Here is a 26007-nt window from a genome sequence, read left to right on the forward strand (position 1 = left end):
TGTGTGCGTGTGTCACTTCTCCTTCTATGTGATCCAGAACATTCTCTTACCCCCTTACTGGTTGACCTGACCAGCGCTGGGACCAGGAATGTAGGATATAGTTGTCAAATGCTTTTCCCTCTCCTAAATAAAACTAGAATGGGCAAGGTGGTCGGCGAGCCTTAGTCATGGCCATGGTCAGGTTGCAACTGCCCTTGGGTGGAGGGCTGAAAGGAAGGATGACCTGGCCACGTGTGTGTGTGTGTGTGTGTACGTGTGTTTGATGGAGTGTGTGACATTCCCTGTTTTTCCACTGCTCACTCACTCTTCACCTCAGGTTTGGAGCCGAATGTGTGTGTGTGTGTGTGTGTGTGTGTGTGTGTGTGTGTGTGTGTGTGTGTGTGACTAGGCGTTGGGATTAGAGGGTGTTGGTGTGTGTGGTGAGAGCTCGGCAATCTGTTTGGCATAAACGGTACAATGGAACCACTGTTCGTGAGGCCAGGAGAACCACTGTAGCTAAGGTGTGTATGTGTGTATGTGTGTGTGTGTGTGTGTGTGTGTGTGTGTGTGTGTGCATGTGTGTGTGCGGTTGGATGGGGGGAAAAACTGAGCGCTCCCGTTGGAAGTGGCTCAGGAGAATTCTGACTCAGTAACAGAGGGAACTGTGTGTGTATGTTTGAGTGTGTGCGTGTGTGTGTGAGTGAGTGTGTGCGTGCCTGATTTCTACCCATATATGACTAAGATGCCCTCTGTCATGAAGGAAAACATGTGTATTACGAACAAGGCCACTGAAAAACCCAATATTGTCTTGAGTGCTGTTCAGGGTTGTCACTCTGTGTGTGTGTGTGTGTGTGTGTGTGTGGGGGGGGGGGGGGGTGTGACTCAACCTTTTGTCATGCTGCATCTGAATACTGCATTCTGAATCATGGATAAGATCATGTAGTATGATCCTGCATGTCTAGACACACAACACACACACACACACACACACACACTCACTCTAAACATACCCTGGCACAAATATTGAAAACAGCCCCCACCATGTCTCAGTAGATACACCAGGCCTAGGCCTGTGTCACTGGGTGCATTGCCAGATACACACACACACACACACACACACTGACACGGGTCCTACAGTTATTTCACAACATGGGTAACACTAAAAATAATCTGTAAGGGTACCAACAAATTCAGCCATGACTGTACATAAACAGGGATCACATCGCACACCCACACACACACACACACACACACACACACACCCACACATATGTGGTAGGCTGTGTTTGTGTGCTCTGACTGGTGTGCATTGTGTACTGTAGGTTGTGTTTGTTTCAGGGTCTGTTTGGTGTGTGTGTGTGTGTGTGTGTGTGTGTGTGTGTGTGTGTGTGTGTGTGTGTGTGTGTGTGTGTGTGTGTGTGTGTGTGTGTGTGTGTGTGTGTGTGTGTGTGTGTGTGTGTGTGTGTGTGTGTGTGTGTGTGTGTGTGTGTGTGTGTGTGTGTGTGTGTGTGTGTTATTGTATTCTATGTGCAGTAAGCTTGAGGTGTTTGTGTGTTTTACTGGTCTGTGGTTGTGGGTGTTGAACATATTAGGATCCCCAGTACTTCACTTAAACACTCCCATTATAATGTCCATTGTCAGTATTGGGAAATCTTTTAAGCCTAGTGTCTACAGTAAGTGTGTGTTTGTGTGTGTGTGTCTCTGAGTCTCTGAGTGAGTGCTAGTGTGTGTGTAGGTATTGTATGTGTCTATGCATGTGTGTGTGTACGTGCGTGTGTGTGTGTATGTGTCTATGCGTGTTTGTGTGTGTGTGCGTGTGTGTGTGTGTGTGTGTGTTGAGAGGTGTAGCTGCAGCTGCCATGTCTGTGCACAGACCCCCTCAGAGCAGCACAGCTGACAGCCTGGCTCTCACCACTCGGACAAAGCGTCCTCTCTGTGTCCTCCAGACACACACACACACACACACACACACACACACAATTCAGTACAGGTCACCTTTTCCATTTCGCATATGTGTATGTATGAGTATGTTTTCAGATGTGATGCCCCCCATGGAGGGCTTGCTCTCTTCATATCCATCTCATCCAGTACAGACACGCTGTAGAGCCTCAAATGTCTGAGCTGGCAGTTTGTCCCTCAAACACACACACACACACACACACATTCGTTCTCTCTCTCTCTCATTCCCAGACCTTGGCATATCTGGGTATGCTGCCAGCATGTTGTCTGTGCGCACACACACACACACGCCATCTGGGTTGCATTACTCGAGCCACACACCCTGTCCTGACAGTGCCCAGCTATATATTACGTTACCGCTCCAGAGATTGCATTACCCTAGCAACAGCCCCCTCTATTCCTGTGGAAGAACCTAGGCAGTTTGGTCGGCCCCGGCAACAAGCCATTTTCACACACCAAACACTCTGCGTTGCCATGACAACACACTACTGCATCCCAGATCTTTAAAAAAAAAAAAACGTGGATGTTGTCGTCCGTATATAGTGGCGAAGGTGGGTTGGAGGGGTTGTTGTTTTTGTTGTTATTGTTTTTTTGCTTGTCCTTTTTTCCCCGTCTTTCTTTCCTCCTGTGATGTTCGCCTGCCGCTCTCTCCCTGCCTCTCTGTTCTCTCGGTGGAATTGTCACGGTCAAAATGTCCTCGCAGAACCAGCTTTTATGAGCCGGTCAGGGCTGCAAGAACCAGCTTTTATGAGCCGGTCAGGGCTGCAAGGGAAATTACAGGTACATCTCGTCCCTGCCCGCCTCTGGCCGAGACGCTCTGAGTCACTTTGCTGCCCTTCTCTTCTCGCGCTCCCTCACTCACGCGGTCATTGTCCGTCTCTCTCTCTCTCTCTCTCTCTCTCTCTCTCTCTCTCTCCCTCCCTCACACTGTTTTGCCTCTCCCTCACTCTCTCTCTCTCACTCTCTCTCCCTCTCTCTCTACCTCTCTCTCTCCCTCTCTCGCCCTTGCCATCTTTGTCTTGCTATCTCTCTCTTTGCTATTCTCTCTGTCTCCCATCTCTCTCTTTCTCTTTCTCTTTCTCTCTTTCTCTCACCCCCCCCCCTCTCTCGATCTGTCTGATGCAAGAGTGGTGTCAGCTCTCTCTCTTCCTCCGCTGCCCACATCCATGGTAACGCATCCTCCGCTGGAGTATGGAGCTGTTTACAGATTCCCAGAGCATCCTTTTGTTCCCCACTGAAATGCCCCCCCCCTCCTCCCCTTATTATCCTTCACACCCTTCTCTCTCCCACACAGCTTCTCGCTCCATCACTTTCTCCTCTCTCTCTCTATCTCTCTCTCACTTACTCTTTTTCTCTCTCTCACTCGCTCGCTCACTCTTTTTCTCTCTCTCTCCCCCACACTGCTTCTAACTCCATCACTTCCTCCTCTCTCTCTCTCGCTCACTCTTTTTCTTGCTCGCTTGCTAACTCTTCTCTCTCTCTCTCTATCTCTCTCTCTCTCTCTCTCTCTCTCTCTTTCTCTTTCTGTCTCTCTATGTGGTGTGCCTTGTGAGGCAGATACCTTGGTGGTCAAAGTCATTATAGGCATCAAAGGCAACTGTGGGATTTTGTCACACACATCATAGTGTTTGGGTGTTTATCAGTGTTATTTCTTTTTGGTGTGGAAGGGTTTTTTTTTTCTGTGTGTGTGTCAGAGTAGTTTGTTCAGGTTTTGTCAGTTCTTGACACTATGCATGCGTGTGTGTGGGGGATGTGGGTGTGTGTGTCTGTGTTTTCATTTCTGATAAAAATATCCCTTTACAGTAATCACCAACACAGGCAAATACCCAAGACAGGAAATGGCACAGAGCTCACAGCACGCCAGATGTGAAATTGATCCGCTAAATGAGAAGGCATTCGGTTTCTGGTGACTGTGTGTGTGTGTCGTATCAGCATGTGCATGAGGAATTGAAACCGGAGTGATACACCACCTGCATCGGTCAGGTTGTAGAAACGAACAAAGGCAGCGGACTCCTCAGAGAGAGAGATGAGATCGAACGACAGAGAGAGAAAGAGAGAGAGAGAGATGAGGGTGAATGCGGGAGAGAGAGAGAGAGAGATGAGGGTGAATGTGGGAGAGAGAGAGAGCGAGAGATGAGGGCGAACCAGAGAGAGAGAGAGAGAGAGAGAAAGAGATGAGGGCGAATGAGAGAGCGAGAAAGCACGATCAACAAAGAGGAATGGAGAGAGGTGAAGTGAGATGGAGAGAGGTGAAGTGAGATGGAGGGAGAGAGAGAGAGAGAGAGATGAGGGCGAATGAGAGAGCGAGAAAGCACGATCAACAAAGAGGAATGGAGAGAGGTGAAGTGAGATGGAGAGAGAGAGAGAGATGAGGGCGAATGAGAGAGCGAGAAAGCACGATCAACAAAGAGGAATGGAGAGAGGTGAAGTGAGATGGAGAGAGGTGAAGTGAGATGGAGAGAGGTGAAGTGAGATGGAGAGAGGTGAAGTGAGATGGAGAGAGGTGAAGAGATGGAGAGAGGTGAAGTGAGATGGAGAGAGGTGAAGTGAGATGGAGAGAGGTGAAGTGAGATGGAGAGAGAGAGTGAGATGGAGAGAGGTGAAGTGAGATGGAGAGAGGTGAAGTGAGATGGAGAGAGGTGAAGTGAGATGGAGAGAGGTGAAGTGAGATGGAGAGAGAGAGTGAGATGGAGAGAGGTGAAGTGAGATGGAGAGAGGTGAAGTGAGATGGAGAGAGAGAGTGAGATGGAGAGAGGTGAAGTGAGATGGAGAGAGAGGTGAAGTGAGATGGAGAGAGGTGAAGTGAGATGGAGAGAGGTGAAGTGAGATGGAGAGAGGTGAAGTGAGATGGAGAGAGGTGAAGTGAGATGGAGAGAGGTGAAGTGAGATGGAGAGAGAGAGAGAGAGAGAGAGAGGTGAAGTGAGATGGAGAGAGGTGAAGTGAGATGGAGAGAGGTGAAGTGAGATGGAGAGAGAGAGAGAGAGAGAGAGAGGTGAAGTGAGATGGAGAGAGGTGAAGTGAGATGGAGAGAGGTGAAGTGAGATGGAGAGAGGTGAAGTGAGATGGAGAGAGGTGAAGTGAGATGGAGAGAGAGAGAGAGATGGAGAGAGGTGAAGTGAGATGGAGAGAGGTGAAGTGAGATGGAGAGAGAGGTGAAGTGAGATGGAGAGAGGTGAAGTGAGATGGAGAGAGGTGAAGTGAGATGGAGAGAGAGAGAGAGAGAGAGAGAGGTGAAGTGAGATGGAGAGAGGTGAAGTGAGATGGAGAGAGGTGAAGTGAGATGGAGAGAGAGAGAGAGAGAGAGAGAGAGGTGAAGTGAGATGGAGAGAGAGGTGAAGTGAGATGGAGAGAGAGCGAACAAAGGAACAAGAGTGAACACAGAGGGGTGGTAAGGGAGAGAGATTGACAGACAGAGATGGGGTTCTGAGAGCTGTTCGGTTGCTGTGGTGATGGGGTTCTGATAGCTGTTCGGTTGCTGTGGTGATGGGGCTCTGATAGCTGATAGCTGTTCGGTTGCTGTAGTGATGGGGTTCTGATAGCTGAGAGTTGTTCGGTTGCTGTGGTGATGGGGTTCTGATAGCTGAGAGTTGTTCGGTTGCTGTGGTGATGGGGTTCTGATAGCTGTTCGGTTGCTGTGGTGATGGGGTTCTGATAGCTGAGAGTTGTTCGGTTGCTGTGGTGATGGGGTTCTGATAGCTGTTCGGTTGCTGTGGTGATGGGGCTCTGATAGCTGATAGCTGTTCGGTTGCTGTAGTGATGGGGTTCTGATAGCTGAGAGTTGTTCGGTTGCTGTGGTGATGGGGTTCTGATAGCTGAGAGTTGTTCGGTTGCTGTGGTGATGGGGTTCTGATAGCTGTTCGGTTGCTGTGGTGATGGGGTTCTGATAGCTGAGAGTTGTTCGGTTGCTGTGGTGATGGGGTTCTGATAGCTGTTCGGTTGCTGTGGTGATGGGGCTCTGATAGCTGATAGCTGTTCGGTTGCTGTAGTGATGGGGTTCTGATAGCTGAGAGTTGTTCGGTTGCTGTGGTGATGGGGTTCTGATAGCTGAGAGTTGTTCGGTTGCTGTGGTGATGGGGTTCTGATAGCTGTTCGGTTGCTGTGGTGATGGGGTTCTGATAGCTGAGAGTTGTTCGGTTGCTGTGGTGATGGGGTTCTGATAGCTGTTCGGTTGCTGTGGTGATGGGGCTCTGATAGCTGATAGCTGTTCGGTTGCTGTAGTGATGGGGTTCTGATAGCTGAGAGTTGTTCGGTTGCTGTGGTGATGGGGTTCTGATAGCTGAGAGTTGTTCGGTTGCTGTGGTGATGGGGTTCTGATAGCTGTTCGGTTGCTGTGGTGATGGGGCTCTGATAGCTGATAGCTGTTTGGTTGCTGTAGTGATGGGGTTCTGATAGCTGAGAGTTGTTCGGTTGCTGTGGTGATGGGGTTCGGATAGCTGAGAGTTGTTCGGTTGCTGTGGTGATGGGGTTCTGATAGCTGTTCGGTTGCTGTGGTGATGGGGTTCTGATAGCTGTTCGGTTGCTGTGGTGATGGGGTTCTGATAGCTGTTCGGTTGCTGTGGTGATGGGGCTCTGATAGCTGAGAGTTGTTCGGTTGCTGTGGTGATGGGGCTCTGATAGCTGAGAGTTGTTCGGTTGCTGTGGTGATGGGGTTCTGATAGCTGTTCGGTTGCTGTGGTGATGGGGCTCTGATAGCTGAGAGTTGTTCGGTTGCTGTGGTGATGGGGCTCTGATAGCTGAGAGTTGTTCGGTTGCTGTGGTGATGGGGTTCTGATAGCTGTTCGGTTGCTGTGGTGATGGGGCTCTGATAGCTGATAGCTGTTCGGTTGCTGTAGTGATGGGGTTCTGATAGCTGAGAGTTGTTCGGTTGCTGTGGTGATGGGGTTCTGATAGCTGAGAGTTGTTCGGTTGCTGTGGTGATGGGGTTCTGATAGCTGTTCGGTTGCTGTGGTGATGGGGTTCTGATAGCTGAGAGTTGTTCGGTTGCTGTGGTGATGGGGTTCTGATAGCTGTTCGGTTGCTGTGGTGATGGGGCTCTGATAGCTGATAGCTGTTCGGTTGCTGTAGTGATGGGGTTCTGATAGCTGAGAGTTGTTCGGTTGCTGTGGTGATGGGGTTCTGATAGCTGAGAGTTGTTCGGTTGCTGTGGTGATGGGGTTCTGATAGCTGTTCGGTTGCTGTGGTGATGGGGTTCTGATAGCTGAGAGTTGTTCGGTTGCTGTGGTGATGGGGTTCTGATAGCTGTTCGGTTGCTGTGGTGATGGGGCTCTGATAGCTGATAGCTGTTCGGTTGCTGTAGTGATGGGGTTCTGATAGCTGAGAGTTGTTCGGTTGCTGTGGTGATGGGGTTCTGATAGCTGAGAGTTGTTCGGTTGCTGTGGTGATGGGGTTCTGATAGCTGTTCGTTTGCTGTGGTGATGGGGTTCTGATAGCTGAGAGTTGTTCGGTTGCTGTGGTGATGGGGTTCTGATAGCTGTTCGGTTGCTGTGGTGATGGGGCTCTGATAGCTGATAGCTGTTCGGTTGCTGTAGTGATGGGGTTCTGATAGCTGAGAGTTGTTCGGTTGCTGTGGTGATGGGGTTCTGATAGCTGAGAGTTGTTCGGTTGCTGTGGTGATGGGGTTCTGATAGCTGTTCGGTTGCTGTGGTGATGGGGTTCTGATAGCTGAGAGTTGTTCGGTTGCTGTGGTGATGGGGTTCTGATAGCTGTTCGGTTGCTGTGGTGATGGGGCTCTGATAGCTGATAGCTGTTCGGTTGCTGTAGTGATGGGGTTCTGATAGCTGAGAGTTGTTCGGTTGCTGTGGTGATGGGGCTCTGATAGCTGAGAGTTGTTCGGTTGCTGTGGTGATGGGGTTCTGATAGCTGTTCGGTTGCTGTGGTGATGGGGCTCTGATAGCTGAGAGTTGTTCGGTTGCTGTGGTGATGGGGCTCTGATAGCTGAGAGTTGTTCGGTTGCTGTGGTGATGGGGCTCTGATAGCTGAGAGTTGTTCGGTTGCTGTGGTGATGGGGTTCTGATAGCTGTTCGGTTGCTGTGGTGATGGGGCTCTGATAGCTGAGAGTTGTTCGGTTGCTGTGGTGATGGGGCTCTGATAGCTGAGAGTTGTTCGGTTGCTGTGGTGATGGGGTTCTGATAGCTGTTCGGTTGCTGTGGTGATGGGGCTCTGATAGCTGAGAGTTGTTCGGTTGCTGTGGTGATGGGGCTCTGATAGCTGAGAGCTGTTCGGTTGCTGTGGTGATGGGGCTCTGATAGCTGAGAGCTGTTTGGTTGCTGTGGTGATGGGGTTCTGATAGCTGAGAGCTGTTCGGTTGCTGTGGTGATGGGGTTCTGATAGCTGAGAGTTGTTCGGTTGCTGTGGTGATGGGGTTCTGATAGCTGTTCGCTTGCTGTGGTGATGGGGCTCTGATAGCTGAGAGTTGTTCGGTTGCTGTGGTGATGGGGCTCTGAGAGCTGTTCGCTTGCTGTGGTGATTAAGGGTGTCACGATTTCGATTTTATTTCGAAATCGATCGAAATTACATCTCAATCTCGAACTTCGAACTTAAAAGTAGAATCGACGATGCAGCCACACCCCCAATGTCACGTCCAGCATGTATGACAAGACGCACAAACACACATGCACGTGCTGAACTGCAGCGTCAACACTCCTCTAATTTTAAGCTGCAGCCAGTTAAAATATAGGCCTACACATCAACCTACTGAAATCAAAGCCCCTCTTGCTACTTTGAAATCACCGGTGTGGAAGTATTCGTTCATTCACGTCAATTAAAACTAACTTAGCCTACTCAACTTAGCAAGTGAAAAGATGGTCTAATTACAGTCCAAAGTTACTTTAAGGCTTAAAATGCACATTTATAAGTACATATTCCATGAACACTAACCTTGGGTCTCTTCGGAGTGTGCTGAAACAATGAAATTAACATTCTGTGTTGTTTCATTTTACCATGTTCACGTCTCTGTTTTAGCCTAATGTTAGTTCTGTTTACATTACAACCTTGCGGTTGGAACGGTTTCAAATCGGTTTCAAAATAAAAGCCCCCCGAAAAAGAAAAGGCCAAAAAGAGTAAATAACATATAAGGAATGCATTAATAGTAATATTTTAAAAAGATCGAAAATCGAATCGAATCGTGACTTTAAAATCGAAAATTACATCGAATCGAGGATTTGGAGAATCGTGACACCCCTAGTGGTGATGGGGCTCTGATAGCTGAGAGCTGTTCGGTTGCTGTAGTGATGGGGCTCTGATAGCTGAGAGCTGTTCGGTTGCTGTGGTGATGGGGTTCTGATAGCTGAGAGCTGTTCGGTTGCTGTGGTGATGGGGTTCTGATAGCTGAGAGCTGTTCGGTTGCTGTGGTGATGGGGTTCTGATAGCTGAGAGCTGTTCGGTTGCTGTGGTGATGGGGTTCTGATAGCTGAGAGCTGTTCGGTTGCTGTGGTGATGGGGTTCTGATAGTGTTATTGTTTGGTTGCTGTGTGGTGTGGGGGTTCTGATAGCGTTGTTGTTTGGTTGCCGTGGTGGCAGCCCCCTGGCTCACCTTGACACGTGTGGCAGGCGGCTGGCACATGGTAGGTGTCCATGGTGACCATGAGTCACTGGCGGTTGGTGGAGGGTTGGGGGTGGGGGACACATTAATGTCACACACCAGGGGCTTTGTCCTCTGTGGAGAGGCCTGTGTGTGTCGCACCTCATCTTGCCCTTGGAGAAATCACACACACACGCGCACACACGCACACGCACACGCGCACGCGCACACACACACAGACACAGACACACACACCTCGTCTCTGTCCGCTGTGCTGCGGTGGGGGGTTGGCTGGTATTGGAGGCTAGCAGCGGAATGCTAATAAGGCCGCTCAGTCAAGTGCAGCAGCTGCCTTCAAGTGAGCTCTATCCCACCGCTACCACCACACACACACACACACACACACACACACACACACACACCCCAGCAGCAACCTCTGGCTCCCCTCCATCTGTCTTAATGAACCCCCAGTAATTCCATTGGCCGGTCCCCCCCACTGTGTTTTTCCAGCTTGGACAGGGGACTCCTCAGACCGCAGACGCACCGTATCGATTCCCCCGGTAACTTCATTTACTAGCCTGCGCTTTCAGCCTCAGCTGCAGAACACACTGCACAAATTAGACCTGTGTGTGTGTGTGTGTCTGTGTCTGTGTACCTGCATAATATTATACTTTCCTTGATGTGTGTTAGCCTCCTTGTCCCTTTCGTGAGGACTTAGCGTCTCTGTCTGTGTCTGTGTGTGTGTGTGTGTGTGTGTGTGTGTGTGTGTGTCTGTTGTTTTTTTTTAGTACCCTTGTATTTGTTATTGAATTCCAAGATGTGCGTTAGCGTTAACCCATCTGCCCGTTTGCGAGAGAAAGAGCGAGAGAGAGAGAGAAAGAGGGCGAATGAGAGCAAAGGCCTGGCCTGCTCCTCTTGTGTAATGGCCGGCCGTAAAAGATGACTAACAGCAGCTGTCTGCTAAGCGGCTGCCACTCCTGTGCATAGGTCACCCAGGTTCGCCCAGGCCCTCAGCACACACATCCATTGTCTTTATTTATGCTCCGGAACTCTCCGGAAGGCTTCCGACCCGTGATTAAGTGGGGGGGTGGGTGGGGTGGATTGTGGGTAATGAAGGAAGCAGTCTCGCCAAATAGGCATTATGTTCTAATCGCGAAGGGAATAGGAAGGGACAACATACTGTGTGTGTGTGTGATGTTTGTGTGTGTGTGTGTGTGTGTGTGTGTGTGTGTGTGTATGTATGTGTGGCAAAAATAGCAGCACAGCGACGAATAGGAAGGGGGGATTGTGTGTGTGCCTGCTGCTCTGTAGTGGTTTCAGCAGGGTGTGTACTAGAACATATCTGGCAGGTGTACCCGGGAGGCCGACTGAGAAAGCAGCACTAAAAACAGTGCCAGAAGCTTTGCTTTTCTCGGCTGTGATGAGCGTGTACACACTCATACATGTTTGTGCGTCTTACCCAGGTGTGTGTGTGATGTTTATACACACTCATACACGTTTGTGCGTCTTACCCAGGTGTGTGTGTGATGTTTATACACACTCATACACGTTTGTGCGTCTTACCCAGGTGTGTGTGATGCGTGTCTGAGCATGTGCTTGTGTTTCTGTATCTGTAGTGTTCCTGTTTATATGGGCTGGTTTCAGGTACAAAGTTTGTGTATGCACGTTATGAGACGGGTGTGTGTTTTTGTAGGTGTGTGTTATTTATGCAAGGATTGGTGTGTATGTTTTTGTAGGTGCGTGTGTGTGCGTGCGTGCGTGCGTGTGTGCGCGTGCGTGCGTGTGTGTGTGTGTGTGTGAGTGTGTGTGTGTGTGTGTGTGTGTGTGTGTGTGCATATGCACGAGTGAGCACAGGTCAGTGTCTTTCCCAGGGCAGTCCTGCGCTCCTCTGGCCTTGCACAGGAAGCCCCAGCCAGGCCCTCCTCGTCCCCACTGCTGAAACTGGGTCAGAGTTTGGAGTCTGGAAACACTTCGGATCCGCCAGCACCTCCAACCCTCCCTCCTCCACCCGCAGAACAGAACAGCACCACCTCCCTCCCTCTCTCCCTCCCTCCCTCTCTCTCTCTCTCCCTCTCTCACTCCCTCTTTATCTTCTCTCTCTCTCACTCCCTCCCTCTCTCTCTCTCTCTCTCTCTCTCTCTCTCTCTCTCCCTCCTTCCCTCCCTCCCCTAAGCCCTCAGGCCTCCGCCCGCGTGAGAGTGCACTTGGCTGGGAGCGAACTCCGTGCAGAAGGCCCCCTGACACCCCACTGACAGTGATGGATGGGAGGCCTTTCCAGGAAGAGAGAGAAGGAGGGAGGGAGAGAGAGAGAAGGAGGGAGGGAGGGAGGGGGAGAGAGAGAGAGAGGGGGGCCTTCATAGGAAAGAGAGAGGGGAAGAGTGCATCTGCACCATTCTTCGAGGAAAATGTGAAGAAGCATGAGCTGCCAAAGAGAGGGAGAGAGGGAGGGAGAGAGGGAGGAAGGAAGGAGGAGGTGTGATGGCAGAAGAGAGGAAAGCAAGAATGAGATTGGGGAAACCATGCTGCCATGGTAACCCCTTTTGAGACTAGTAAACAAACACGGTTATATATTGTGTGGTTTTATCACACAAGGTCAAGCAATATTCACACCACACTTCCACAGTCGGCTTAAGAGGGTCACACACGGCATCCTCTCTCTTTCATTATAGAGAGAGAGAGAGAGAGAGAGGTCATTATTGACTCATGTTTCTTGTTGGCATTGGAGCCTCCCTCTATCACGTGGAAGAGGTAATGCAGTAATGCAATGAGAAGAGGAGCACTGATTTTATTTGTAAAAGGAAAAGGAAAAAAAGCACACACACACACACACAGACACACACACACACACACACACACACACACACACACACACACACACACACACACACACACACACACACACACACACAGGCCTTGTGTGCCCTGGGAGAGATATTTAGGTGGATAGGAGAGGTAAACAGGCCATGAGACACATGAAGAAATCAAGGTTTCTGTTTTCCTCTGTCCTCCCTCACTTCATGTCTTACCGGTTTAGAGCCTTAAAATAGCTGTGTGTGTGTGTGTGTGTGTGTGTGTGTGTGTGTGTGTGTGTGTGTGTGTGTGTGTGTGTGTGTGTGTGTGTGTGTGTGTGTGTGTGTGTGTGTGTGTGTGTGTGTGTGTGTGTGTGTGTGTGTGTGTGTGTGTGTGTGTGTGTGTGTGTGTGTGTGTGTGTGTGTATTTGAGTCCAAAAAAGGAGTATGATTGAGTAAGAATGTGCGACATGTCAGTGAATGTGTGTGTGTCCCAGTGCAAAAGAATGTGTTTGAGTGAGTAACTATGTGTAGTGTGTGTGTGTTAGTATGAGTAAGACGGGGAGAAACAGCAGGGTCATTTGGAGGGGAAAAGGAAGTGACTACACAAAACAGGGCAGAGATAGAGAGAGAGAAAGAGAGAGAGAGAGAGAGATTCAGTTTCCGTTTGTGGTGATGTGTCTCACCGCATAGGCCTCTGACATAGTGCTGGCGCAGTGAGAAACTGGAGAGAAACTGGAGAGAAAGGTGGGGTTTTGAAACTGGAGAGAAAGGTGGGGTTTTGTCATCTTCCGCACTTGGTCTAGCCGACACGGAACTTGACAGCAGAAACGGAAGGAGAGACAGAGAGAGAGTGAGATAGAGAGAGAGAGAGTGAGATAGAGAGAGAGAGAGAGTGAGATAGAGAGAGAGAGAGGGGGGGGGGAGAGAGAGAGAAACAGATTGACTGAGAGTGGGACGCAGAAATCAAGGACGAGAGAAAGATAGAAGTACAGAGAGCCCGAGCCATGGAGGCGGAGAGAAGCCCTGAATAGTGAGAGTGTGTGTCGTCTTCGGAATGCGTCCTGGGCTGAGGCGTGAGCTGAACGTATCTGTCTGAAGAGCATCACACGCTGCCTACTGCCAAGGAGCTCAGGTTGCCACGGTGACAGTGTGAGTCTCTATCTGTGTGTACCTCATCACGTGTGTGTGTGTGTGTGTGTACTAGGTGTAGGTGTGTGTGTGTGTGTGTGTGTAGGTGGGTATGGTGGGCTAGTGACCTTGAGCTGAACATAACACTCCCTCTTCAGGGCTGAGTTTTTAAAGATGATGCAATGGTTCCTGCACGGCTAGTTTCAGACGGTTTCCTGCCTCGCGATGATTGATGGCCTGTGTGTGTGTGTGAATGACAGAGATGTGTGTGTGAGAGTTTGAAACCAGTGTGAGGAGTGGCCTAACTTGTGTATGTGTGTGTACCTGGGAATGTGGACAGACGGTATGGATAGGACGGATTATACCCCCCCCCCCCACACACACACACACACACACACACAAACAAACACACACAACACTCCCTCCCTTTCATACTCCCTGCCATGTGTGACACAAGGTGTGACCGGGAATTGCCGAAGGAGTTGCCTACAAAAGGAGTCTGCTTGGTGTGTGTGTGTGTTTGTCTTTATATGTGTGTGAAGCTTGTGTGTTTATATGTAAAGCATGCTGAGAGAGACCGTGTGTGTGTGTGTGTGTGTGTAGAGCGTGCGGAGATGGACTGTGTGTATGTGTGTGTCAATGTAAGGCGTGCTGAGAGAGACTGTGTGTGTGTAAGGCGTTCTGAGAAAGACTGTGTGTGTTTGTATGTGTGTATGTACAGTATGTGTATAGAGCATAGAGCATGCGGAGATGGACAGTGTGTATGTGTGTGTGTGTGTAAGGCGTGCTGAGAGAGACTGTGTGTGTGTGTGTGTGCAAGGCGTGCTGAGAGAGACTGTGTGTGTGTGTGTGTGTGTGTGTGTGTGTGTGTGTGTGTGTGTGTGTGTGTGTGCAAGGCGTGCTGAGAGAGACTGTGTAAATACGGTCATCCTCCCGCCCAGTGTGTTTCCATTCCTCATCACCAGCAACAATTAATGGAAGTGGTGGGCGGATTTCCCCTCTCACCCACAGTGACCTCTGCCAACTGTGTACACACACACACACACACACACACACACACACACGGCTGACTACAGATGAAGGCCTGTAGGGAACAGCTGCCACATGGAACAACACAGCATGATGACAAACATCCCTTTCACCTCACTGCCAAGCAAACCCGGCAGGTCTTCCTCAAAAGTAGAGATCACACAGTGTGTGTGTGTCTGTGTGTGTGTGTGTGTGTGTGTGTGTGTGTGTGTGTGTGTGTGTGTGTGTGTGTGTGTGTGTCTGTGTGAGGCTCTGAAATATGTCATTTGATTCTGAAATGAAGGTATGGTGAAGGGTATGTGATTATGTTGGGGCTATTTTAATTCCAAAGGCCAAAGGAACTTTATCAGGATGCATAGTATCCTGGATCCATGAAATAACAGCCCTTTAAAAATAGAAATCTGCCTGACGCACTCACTCTGTTGCATGTTGTTGGATGGGGCCAGTCTGAATTCATCCAGTATACTGTGTGTAGTCCCTACTAGATAAGAGCAACACTGTTGATGTTTTTAGCTTAGCTTATACACTTTAGTCTGGAATAATGGGATAGTCCTGATAGTGCTCCAGTCTGGAATAATGGGATAGTCCTGATAGTGCTGTAGTCTGGAATAATGGGATAGTCCTGATAGTGCTCTAGTCTGGAATAATGGGATAGTCCTGATAGTGCTCTTCAGCATGCTGGACATACAAGCCAGCAAGCTCTACAGGTATCAGTTTCCTTCAGAACCACCAGCTGAATGATCTATCTGCTTGTGTGTGTGTGTGTGTGTGTGTGTGTGTGTGTGTGTGTGTGTGTGTGTGTGTGTGTGTGTGTGTGTGTGTGTGTGTGTGTGTGTGTGTGTGTTTCGCGTGGGAGTGTCCGGAGGGAGATTCTCGCGACTACTCGCTCGCTCTGAACATCAAACGCGGCCCCGCCAAGGGCAATCCCACTCACTCCGGGGAGAGCAGCGCTTCTGATTAGCCGTCTCAGCTAGCCCCTTCCCATTATGCCCCTGTTCATCCACCGAACACCCCCCCCCCCCCCCCCCACACACACACACACACACATCTCCCCTTGTTCTTTCATCTCTCTTCCCTTCTACTGACGCAGTTCTCTTTGTGGATAGTTGGTGTGTGTTGTCGTGTCATGTGTTTGTTTGTTTGTTTGTTTGTTTGTATTTGTTTGTGGTCGTAGTAGCAGCTATTTGGTCTCGGCTACGTTACATAGGGCCACAGTGTTTGGACTTTCCCCGTTGTGCACCCGAAACGAGCAACGAGCTTGTGCTGAACTTCACACAGTAGTCAAAACGACACCAAAGATAAAAACGCAACAGTCAAACCAATGCTGCAGTACAGACTTGCTGAGTAGGCAGTGCAGAATGGAACGGGCATCTGTAGGCTTAACAGATTTCTGTGGGTTCCTAACCAGGAAGGAATGTAAAAATGTATACTCCGTGTGTTTACATTGCGTCTGTACTCTACTCTGCTCAACTTAATTCTGCACATTAACCCGTAAGCTTGTTTTACTATTTGTTCTGTGGTGTGTAATATTATGGCTTATATTGAAGGAAGTGGGGGTTGGGGGGGGGGGGGGGGTTATAGTGATATGGGTTACTATAGTAAAGAGGCTTTGACATATTTAGGTCAATTCACACATTTGAGTTTAATGCATTTAGGTCACACAGGTCAAGATTTGACATATTTACAATTTCTGCTAATCTGTGCTGTCTTACTTGATTCTGTTATTATGGTGGATTGAGTGTGGTTGTGTTGGCGTGTTGTCTTGTAGCAGTGTTGATTCCAGAAATTAATATTTGAACTATTGTATTAGATATTGTATGGTGTGTTGCACCATGGGAATAGGTAGGGAATAGCTTTTATGTCTGTGTGTGTGTGTGTGTGTGTGTGTGTGTGTGTGTGTGTGTGTGTGTGTGTGTGTGTGTGTGTGTGTGTGTGTGTGTGTGTGTGTGTGTGTGTCTGTGTCCGTCCAACGTACATCCACGTACATCGGAATTTGTGCATAATATGCAGTGTGTTGCACCGTGCCAAGGAAGTACAGTCTGTCCTTTATGCTGTTATTGTGTGTATGTGTCTAAAATACATCTCTCTCTCTCTCTCTCTCTCTCTGTGTGTGTGTGTGTGTGTGTTTTGTCTATGTCACAGGATGAAGCAGACAGCTTGAGTCCTGTTCTCAGGGACAACCAGCAGCTTCATGAAGAAGTGAAAGCCTGGGTCAAAGACCAAAAGGTTCAGGAAATTTTTATGCAAGGTAAACCACTCTCCTCTTTCATGTCCTTCCCTTCTTTTTTTTTTTCCTTCTTTCCTTTCCTTTTTTTCTTTGTCTCTTCCCTCTCTTCCCTCTCTTCCCTCTCTTCCCTCTCTTCTCCAGACAGCAGGGCAGACAGCTGGCTGTACTTTGGGCAACCCTCGCTCATGTAGTGCGTGCGTGCGTGCGTGCGTGCGTGCGTGCGTGCGTGCGTGTGTGCGTGCGGCAGTGGCTCTTGCTCTTGGACGCCCCACCTTACAAACACACACACACACACACACACACTCACTTACACACAAACATACACATACAGTACGTCCACAAACACACACACACACATACGTGGACACAAACACGCACACACTCTCGCTCACTTCCATGGCACCGGCAGTAGCAGACTCCATGATTGGGTTGGTGGTTTTTGGTGGGGGTGGTGTTAGTGGGGGGTGGAGTGGTTCTGGTGGTGGGGGTGGTGAGGGAGGAGGGGTTCTGGTGGTCTTGGCAAAAGTGCTTGTTTACAAGGTCCACAACAGAAATTCCAGCCCCACAATTAGGGATAATTGTTGAACTTGGCAGCCGAGGGGGATAGAGGACCGAGTGGAAAGAATCTGAAGCCAGAAAGATTTTCTTTTTTTTTTCAATGAAAGGAAAAGAGTGCAACCGGGGGTGAAAAAAAAGCAAATCCTGTTTTTGTGTGTGTGTGTGTGTGTGTGTGTGTGTGTGTGTGTGTGTGTGTGTGTGTGTGTGTTTCTTTTTTGAGATCTGATCACTCCGTGCACTGTGTGTGTAGTTGAGGTTGAATGCATTATGTTGTTGTGATATGTTGTGAGTGCATGTTGCTCTGTGTGTGTGTGTGTGTGTGTGTGTGTGTGTGTGTGTGTGTGTGTGTGTGTGTGTGTGTGTGTGTGTGTGTGTGTGTGTGTGTGTGTGTGTGTGTGTGTGTGCGCGTGCGTGCGCGCGCGTGTGTGTTTTCCTGCCTGTGAGTTACATGCAACGGCTACAGTGGCTGCCCAGTCAAGCAGGGGTCAGCGGGCATGGCCGTGCCCACATGAAAGAGCGCTGGGCGGGGGGTAATGGAAATGGCCTGGCATGCAGGAACCAACCATGGCGCGGGCGCATTAGGAATGCTGCCAAGGCTGCCAACCTCAGTCCACACACACACACACACACTTCTCCTCATTCATGCACGCATACACACGCACATTTTCTCTCTCTCTCTCTCTCACACACACACACACACACACACACACACACACACACACATTTTCTCTCTCACAGCCCCTGTGACCGTGCTTTCTGCTCATTTCCCCTATTATTCAGGCTTTTAAAAAAGTCTGACATGCACATGTATTTATGTGGAGGCCTTAAACTGGGGCCTGCGGCCTGGGGGGGTGACAGGGGTCAAGCATGGAGCTTTAGATCTGCTTCCAGTTTTAAAGGGGCAACATAAATCGCATGTAATCCAGTGGGAGGGTTAAGCAGCGTTCACTAGTTTTTTTTTGTTTTTTTTTTGTGCGTGCATAGATTAGACAAATGTTTGTGTGTGTGTGTGACTGTGTGTGTGTGACTGTGTGTGTGACTGTGTGTGTGTGTGTGTGTTGAAAATTATGATTTATACTTGTTGACAAGCATACGTAAACATAATCTGCTCCTCTACAGGTCCCTACTCGTTAAATGGCTACAGAGTGCGCGTTTATAGGCAGGACTCGGCTACTCAGTGGTTTACAGGCATCATCACCCACCACGACCTCTTCAGTCGCACTATGGTGGTGATGAACGATCAGGTGGGTCCAGTTCTATGTAATACCTCCATGGTTTAAACAGTAGCAGTACATTCTACCTAAAGTACACAGTGGTAATAAACAATCAGGTGGGTTTTCGCTTTTCAGGTATAAGTCTAGGCATGTTTTACAATAATAGCTTTATTTGGATAAGACTATGGTGGTGATGAGAACGATCAGGTGGGTCTTTGCCATTCAACTATATGTATCCTATCCTTTAATACTAGTATTGACAGATGCAGTGGTAATTCCTAGCTAAGGTTTCCTCTGCACTGTAACTTAAATAGTAAGTTGTGTTGGATAAAATCAAATTAATAAATGTAAATCTATTTTTTAAGTATATATGTTGGGGCTTTTTGCCTGTTGTGATAAAATAGTGAAGGAATAACAGGAAGTAAGTGGAAGAGAGAGATTGGGTGGGATCTGTATATGACCGCAGGTCGGACTGCAACCCGGGTCCATGTTCAAGTATATTTGTTCAGCTTTTCAGCTTTATTTGAATAAGACAGTGAAGAGTGACAAGACGCGAGAGGGAAAGAGGGGAGAGATGGGTTTGGGATCGCGGAAATGACCAAATTTGGGTCCCCGTAAAAGCTGCATTGTTTAACTGCTGTTGAAGCGTGACTTTGCGATTGAATGCACAGTTATTGGACCATCTGCACCCTCATGAGTACCATGTTCACAGATGCGAAAGCCATTTTTCAAGCTTCTCTTTGAGGGTGACATGGTGACTTGCGCTGAATGCCCTCATCCATCTTCATAGTCAAAGAAACTCTTATCCGAAACATGCCCTCCTGTGTGTAATCCCTTTTTACAGGTACTAGAACCTCAGAATGTGGACCCCTCTATGGTACAGATGACTTTTCTCGATGACGTCGTCCACTCTTTGCTGAAAGGAGAGAACATCGGCATCACATGCAGGCGCAGGTCTCGCTCTAGCCAGAACAGCAGTACAGCCCACGTAAGTGCTGAACTCTCTATAGACCCTTTCAACAATAAAAACAAAAACAATGCTTGAACGTTCTATTTGGTTCCCAATCTACTTCCTCTGCATTAAAGGTCCAGTATGTAGGAAATAATGGAAAATAAACTGTAACCATTCCAAAAATGATCACCATATGTTGTCAGAACGTTCTCTGAACGTTCTATTTGGTTCCCAATCTACTTCCTCTGCATTAAGATAACATATGGAATGTTAAAACGGAAGCCTTGTGGGGCCAACTATGATGCTGATAATGGAACTCTCTTGAAAGGGTCTATAACCTCCCCAATCCCCCATCACCCCTGTGCTTCACACTCCTGCTGCTGCTGCTGTTGCTGCTACCACCACCACTCTGCACCCTGCCCCGACAACCACTCAGGCAACATCGACATTATTACCATAAAATATTACATTTTTGTAATAACCCCAGCAGGGCCAGCAGTTTCCCTAAAACACTGTTTTAAACCTTAGGCCAGTACCATCACAGGAATTTTTCTAAGGTTTCTAAGGAATTCTAAGGAATATCTGGGTTCATTGAATTTAACCAGAATTAGATATCTTGCTCTACATAGAATTTTAGAACCTTACATTGTTGCGGAATAGAATCCTCTGTCCTCTGCTCAAAACTCCCCTGTTTAAAGGTTAAGGGGCCTGGAGCAGTTTGGACAAAGGGTGTAAACGGCAGTAAAAGTGAAACGACTATTACTTTAAACTAAAACGCAATAGTGTGGACGTAGCCTCAGATTGCCGCTGGTTGTGGTTCAGATCTGATCCACGTGCTGCCCAGATCCAGCCATGAAGCTGTGCTGTGGTGTGCGAGTCGAGAGCAAAGCTGGAATCTTTGCTGCCATCCCCTCCCCTGCTGTGCTTTGTCCGCTAGATAACCCGCCACTGTAGTCCACCTCTCTCAATCACATCCCTCCACTTCCCACAAGAACCCTCCAATCACATCCCTCCACTTCCCACAAGAACCCCTCCAATCAGAGTATACCACAGGACACACTAGTTTAGAATTACCACTATACTGTACTTGTTATAGTTTAAGAAGTACTACCGTTTTTAAGGATGGTCCAGCTATCTTGTAGCAAATTATCTTCAAGATAATTATGTTAAAAACAATATATCTGGTCCCACCAGATAGTGAGTTTGTGTCCTAATCCTTCAGATGATCCGTGACCTTTTTGTATAAGGATATAATTCACGCGCATAGCCCCAATGTTAAACTTTGCATGCTTTATCTGTTTGTGTTCATTACATTTGTATTTTCATGTTCTTGTCTGCATCTGCTGAATACACACTCACTTTTGTACAGTAGATAGCTTCAAAGGTCCTTTGTGCTTTGTTTTATGTGCTGGCTTTCCCTTTGCCCCTTTTTTACCCTAAATGAACAGTAAAGCCAAAGTCCTTGGGTCTTCTAGAAAGAATCGTAGTTCTGTGACTCACTCTTGTTCTGCCATTTTGTTTACTCTACTGTGTGTCCTCTGTTTGTTTCCCCTTTTTTAAAAAAATATCTGTTATATGGGGGATATGCAAGCAGACGTCAGGAGGGAGACCCACCACCACCGCAGGAGGCACTCAGGTACTGGCCTCCTCAGACCCTAGCAGTAGAGCTAGCACTAGCGTAGCACCTGCCACTAGTTATTAGAGCTAGCGCTAGTGTAGCGCCTGACACTTGTTATTATAGCTAGCGCTAGCGTTGCGCCTGACACTTGTTATTATAGCTAGCGCTAGTGTTGCGCCTGACACTTGTTATTATAGCTAGCGCTAGCGTTGCGCCTGCCACTAGTTATTAAACACTGGCAGTAGAGCTAGCGCTAGCATAGCGCCTGCTGCCAGTTTAAACCAGTGGGTCAGGGTTTAGAGGATTAGCTCCAGCCAGTTAGCATCCCAGTTGGTCACCACTATCTTTGAAAATGGCGTCTGAAATGTAGCCTACTCTCTTCCGATCATACAGTATTTTCATAAACAAGCCAATTAAGTGCCACATTACTGGTTTACACATAAGTATGTTGTCTGTGTAGATTGGTGGAGGAACTGCCAATTTCCTGCTTGGAGGATCAGCCAATCCACATGGACAACATAATTTGTGGCCATCCATAATGTCGTCTTTGTGAAAATTTGGCCAGACTTCAAAGACATGTTGGATGCCATTTTCAAAGATGGCAGCAGGCCACTGAGTACATTTTTGGCTAAATTAGCTAACCTAAATAGAAAGCTTAAAACAGTAAAATAATTGCAACAGCTCAGGTAGCATGATCAATGGAGACCCATAGGCACTTTTTTCCATAGCATAGTGATTTTTTCAGGGTATGTTTGTAGACCAGCTATTGGGGGTGTAATTTTTTCCCCTTTTATTTTATAATGGTGGATTTCGGATTGGTGTTTGAAGCAATCGTAGACAGTCATAAGTCAGACATGACTTCCATACGCACATTCACTCACATTTCCTGGTCGTGTCTTATGAGAGGTTGACCGAGGTCGTTTCTCTTGCTCTTTCTCTCTCCTTCCTGCGTTATCTTTCCCTTTTATCTCTCTGTCTACCTATCTGTCTCTCTATCCATCAATCTACTCCTGTTTCTGTAGGGTCACTATACAAGAGCCCAGGCTAACAGCCCTAGACCAGTAATGAACTCGTCTAGCTCCACCCCCAAGCAGGCTGGCCAATCCCAGCAGCAGCAGCTATCCCAGCAGGCCCAGCAGCAGCAGCAGCCAACTCATCAGCACCAGCAGCAGCAGCAGCAACAACAACAACAACCGCAGTCGTCGCCGGGGCAACAGCGAGGCTCGCGCTCCTCGCGGCGCAAGGGCTCAGACAGCAGCGTCCCCGACGACGACAGCAGCAAGGTCAAAGAGGAGAAGCCTGACGTCACTACACGAGGAGGTACTGTATGAGTGAACGTCACCCCGGGCCTATGGGATACTCATCAACCTTTACAGATCTACAGAATTTATCAAACTATATGATAAAATGCAAAAACGTAATATATGAACCCATTATGAACTGTTGTTTTGACTTTGGTGCTTCACTGTAATTTCACATTAGTGCGGCATTAGTAGCCAGGTGAATGACATCAAAAACTTAATAAATCAACCCATTTTGAACTGTTGTTTTGACTGTGATGCTTCACTGTAATTTCACATTAGTGCGGTGTTTGTAGCCAGGTGAGGTAGCCAGGTGAATGAGATCACTATGGTCCATACAGCGACACGTCTTTTTGAAAATACTGGAAACATTCTTTATTTCGTTTGAATCAGAGAATTCCGTTTTAAGCAGCTCCATTATGTAATGTGGCACTAAACATCGAACCAGTCTCGGACCTCGGCTCTTAAATGTGTTTAAGTGAATTAGCCCTTGGTAATAAAATTGAAACCAGAGCTGTTGGTCAGTCGGCTCTGGCTGAAATTCTTTATGGACGCCCTCGCTGTCTGTCAAAGAGCCCTGACTGAGACCGGACGTGCTTAGAAATGGAGACATTTTAAGTGAGCATAAATTGAAACGGGCGGCCATTTGTCACTTGTCCAAAGCAGCACTCACAACGCAATCAGCGTTTAATGGTGGTGGTGGCTGGGGGGTGGGGGGGTTGGTGGGAGGTGGGTGCGTTAGAGAATGACATCATGGTCTTGGTTAGGAGCACTTAAGACCCTGCCTCTCTCCCCCTCGGGTGCTACTAAAAACCATTAACTTCTCCGCAGTCCTTCTGTACAACGTGTTCGCTATTTCCACGTTTTAACTCACCGTTGGATTTACGGGCACTGAATGGAGCATGGCGTCCGTTTTTATTCTCACTGTTTGACATATCTATTTAAGGTCCGCTTTCTACTTATGGCCTGTGCCACTTCAGTTTAAACCTCTAACCCTGGTTAAAACCCTAACCCTAAGTCCTGGAACAGCCACATGGGTAACACAGCAGGCTGTAATTACATGGATGTGTTCGTTTTCTTTCTGCCTGTGGTTTAGACATGGTTGAAGAAAAACATACGCTCTGACTATAAGCCTGTGAAGTAAAATAAAACCCAATTTGCATCAGGGATTTCTTTAAAAACATTTTTCTTTTCTGCATGCGCATACCTTTTCCACACAGAGAAGCTTTTGTTGGCAAAAAAAGAGGGTTTTTTGTAACCACAAAGGAATTTTCACTGCAGAGTTGACAGTCAGACTAACCTTTGAGAGGTATTCTGTGGAGTTGTCATTGTACCCTGAGCCCAAGCTATTTTGTGAAGGAATGATTCCTCTTTTTGCACGGTCCCATAATTCTTTCCTCTCCTCCTCTTTCCTCTCCTCCTCTTTCCTCTCCTCCTCTTTCCTCTCCTCCTCTTCCTCTCAGACTTCACGTCCAAGAGCAAGAGCAAGCAGACGGCAAGCCGGAGGCGTAAGGTTGAGGAGGACGGGAAGAAGAGCAGCGCGCTGAAGCGTCTGAAGACCGAAACCTCGGACCAGTCGGAGAGCAGCGACTCTGAGAACTCGCAGAGGAGAGGGCGAGCCTCGGCCGACTCCTCCTCCTCTTCCTCCTCCTCGTCCTCTTCGTCCTCGGAACCCAGCTCGGAGAACGAGCTGAGGGGGAAGGGCGTTAAAGAGGAGCTGCCGTCTCCGGCCGAACAGCGGTCCTCCAGGACTCAGGAGGAGGATCGCGATCGCGATCGGGAGCAGCGGGAACGGGAGCATCGGGAGAGGGAGCGCGAGCGAGAGCAGGCTCTGATCGGTCGCCTGTCGCCGTGGGACAGTCTCCGGCCGGAGGAGAAGAGCAGCAAAGCGGCGGCGGTCGCCGTGGAGACCCTGCAGCTGGCCGAGGGCGAGAGGGAGCGGGAGCGGCGGGACGAGAGGAGGTCGCCGCGGTCGCCACGGCCGCCGCATCCCAGTGCCCCCACCCCTGTCACCACGGAAACACAAGGCGGCGGCGGCGGCGGTAGTGGCGGCAGCAGTGGCGGTTGCATCGTGGACATGAGGAGTGCGGTGAGGAGCCCGGCCAAGGAGCACTACAGCCTGACGGTTCCGACCCCTCAGCGCTCGCAGACGGCCAAGCAGCCGTCACTGTGCGTCATCGACATCACGGAGGACGCCAGCACGCACCCCAGCTCGCGGGAGAGCTCGGAGGCCGTGTCGGCTTTGCTCGCGTCCCAGAAGGCCGAGCGGTACACACCCGAGCCCAGACACTTGGTGCTAACCCCCACGCCTCAGGACCTCAGGAAAGGGGAGAACGAGCAACAGCAGCATCAACAGCAGCAGCATCAACAGAATCAACAGCAGCAGCAGCAGCAGCATCAACAGCAGCAGCAACAGCAGCAGCATCAGCAACAGCAACACCACCACCACCACCACCATCACCCCCACCACCATTTGCACCACATGCACCAGCCACAAGTGGTACGTGGCCAGGGTGCAAAGCTGGAGTTCAGCCACCTAGAGGTCATCCAGCCCTTGACCGCTAAGAGCGAGTCTGCGGCAGCGCTTGCCGAGCGGGAGAAGATTCCGGCGCAGCAGTACGCCGCCATCGTGCCGTCGTGCATCAAGAGCGCCGCCATCGCCGAGGAGACGCGTCGGCCGCAGAGGCCGAGCCCCTCGCCGGACGCCACCAAGCCGCCGCAGCCCCAGCCGCAGCCCCAGCCCCAGGGCCGCCTGCACGGCAACCCCAACAACCCCTCGCCAGAGCTCCACAAGCCCCTCCATCACCACGCGCCGCACCACGCTAGCCTCTCCCTGGACGCGCTGCCGGCCAAGTCCAAGTCCCACGCCGTCGCCATGCTGGAGTCGTCCAAGCCGCGGCCCAACACGTCTCCGGAGGTGTCCAAACACAAAGCGCAGAGACACCCGGACGCCCTGACCCACAACAGCTTCCCGCCGTCGCCCTCCTCCTCGTCTGCGCGTGGCGTCTGCAAGAGGGAGCCGTCGCCCTCCTCCTCCTCGTCTGGGCGCGGCGTCTGCAAGAGAGAGCCCTCGCCCTCCCCGGCGCCTCTGCGCTCCAGCTTCAAGCCGGTGCAGGGCCGCTGCGAGCTCACCAAGAGCCCGCTGATCATCGACAAGAACGAGCACTTCACCGTCTACCGCGACCCGTCGTTGGTCCGGCCCGAATCGGAGCCCTCAGCCGCCGCCGCCGCCGCCGCCAACCACGTAGCGTACTTGCACTCGCACCTGCACCAGCTCCACGGCTCGTCCCACGCCACCTGCCTCACGCCCGGCTCGCATCACGCCTCCCACCTGCTCCCGCCGTCCTCCATGAACCCGCACGCCCCGCCCCCTCCCCACGCTCCGCCCCCGCACCACTCCATGCACCACCAGCACCTGCTGGCCAGCGTGCTCCCCTCCTCGATGTTGGGGGGCCACTCGCGGGTGGACTCGGGGGGGCTTGGACAGCACCTGGCGTTGGCGGCGGCCGCCGCGCATCACCACCCTCACCAGCAGCAGCAGTTCCTGCCGCCGCAGCACCAGGGCCCCGGCGGGCCTCCCTACAACCTCTACCCCATCATCTGGCCGTACCCCAACGGCGGCCCCCATTCCTACCCGCCAGGCCTCGGACTGCCCGTCAGCTCGGACAGCAGTCTGCGGAGGGTAGGTCCCGTCCGACGTGTCTCTCCACCCCTTCCCAAGTGTTGCAGT

At 49.9% G+C, this 26007-nt stretch overlaps 1 protein-coding gene across 8 annotated transcripts in view; it reads left to right on the top strand.

Moving 5' to 3' along the window:
- The window catches only part of jmjd1cb (jumonji domain containing 1Cb), a 181519-nt gene that overhangs the window by 116703 nt on the left and 38809 nt on the right, over positions 1 to 26007 (top strand). For 4 of the 8 annotated variants that reach the window (XM_076297813.1, XM_076297815.1, XM_076297818.1 and 1 more), the window contains 6 exons: positions 16550 to 16655; positions 18312 to 18436; positions 19251 to 19394; positions 20950 to 20994; positions 21999 to 22296; positions 23741 to 25959. In XM_076297813.1, coding sequence (XP_076153928.1) covers positions 16550 to 16655; positions 18312 to 18436; positions 19251 to 19394; positions 20950 to 20994; positions 21999 to 22296; positions 23741 to 25959 — 2937 coding nt within the window. The remainder of the gene's footprint in view (positions 1 to 16549; positions 16656 to 18311; positions 18437 to 19250; positions 19395 to 20949; positions 20995 to 21998; positions 22297 to 23740; positions 25960 to 26007) is intronic. The other 4 variants (XM_076297814.1, XM_076297819.1, XM_076297816.1 and 1 more) reach the window with 2 other exon arrangements.

This window comes from Alosa pseudoharengus, unplaced genomic scaffold, assembly GCF_046254945.1.
Source record: "Alosa pseudoharengus isolate Yale_2024_CS ecotype anadromous, Long Island Sound unplaced genomic scaffold, YU_APseudo_1.1 YU_APseudo_1.1_scf_21, whole genome shotgun sequence".
In the NCBI taxonomy this organism is placed as follows: Eukaryota; Metazoa; Chordata; class Actinopteri; order Clupeiformes; family Clupeidae; genus Alosa; species Alosa pseudoharengus.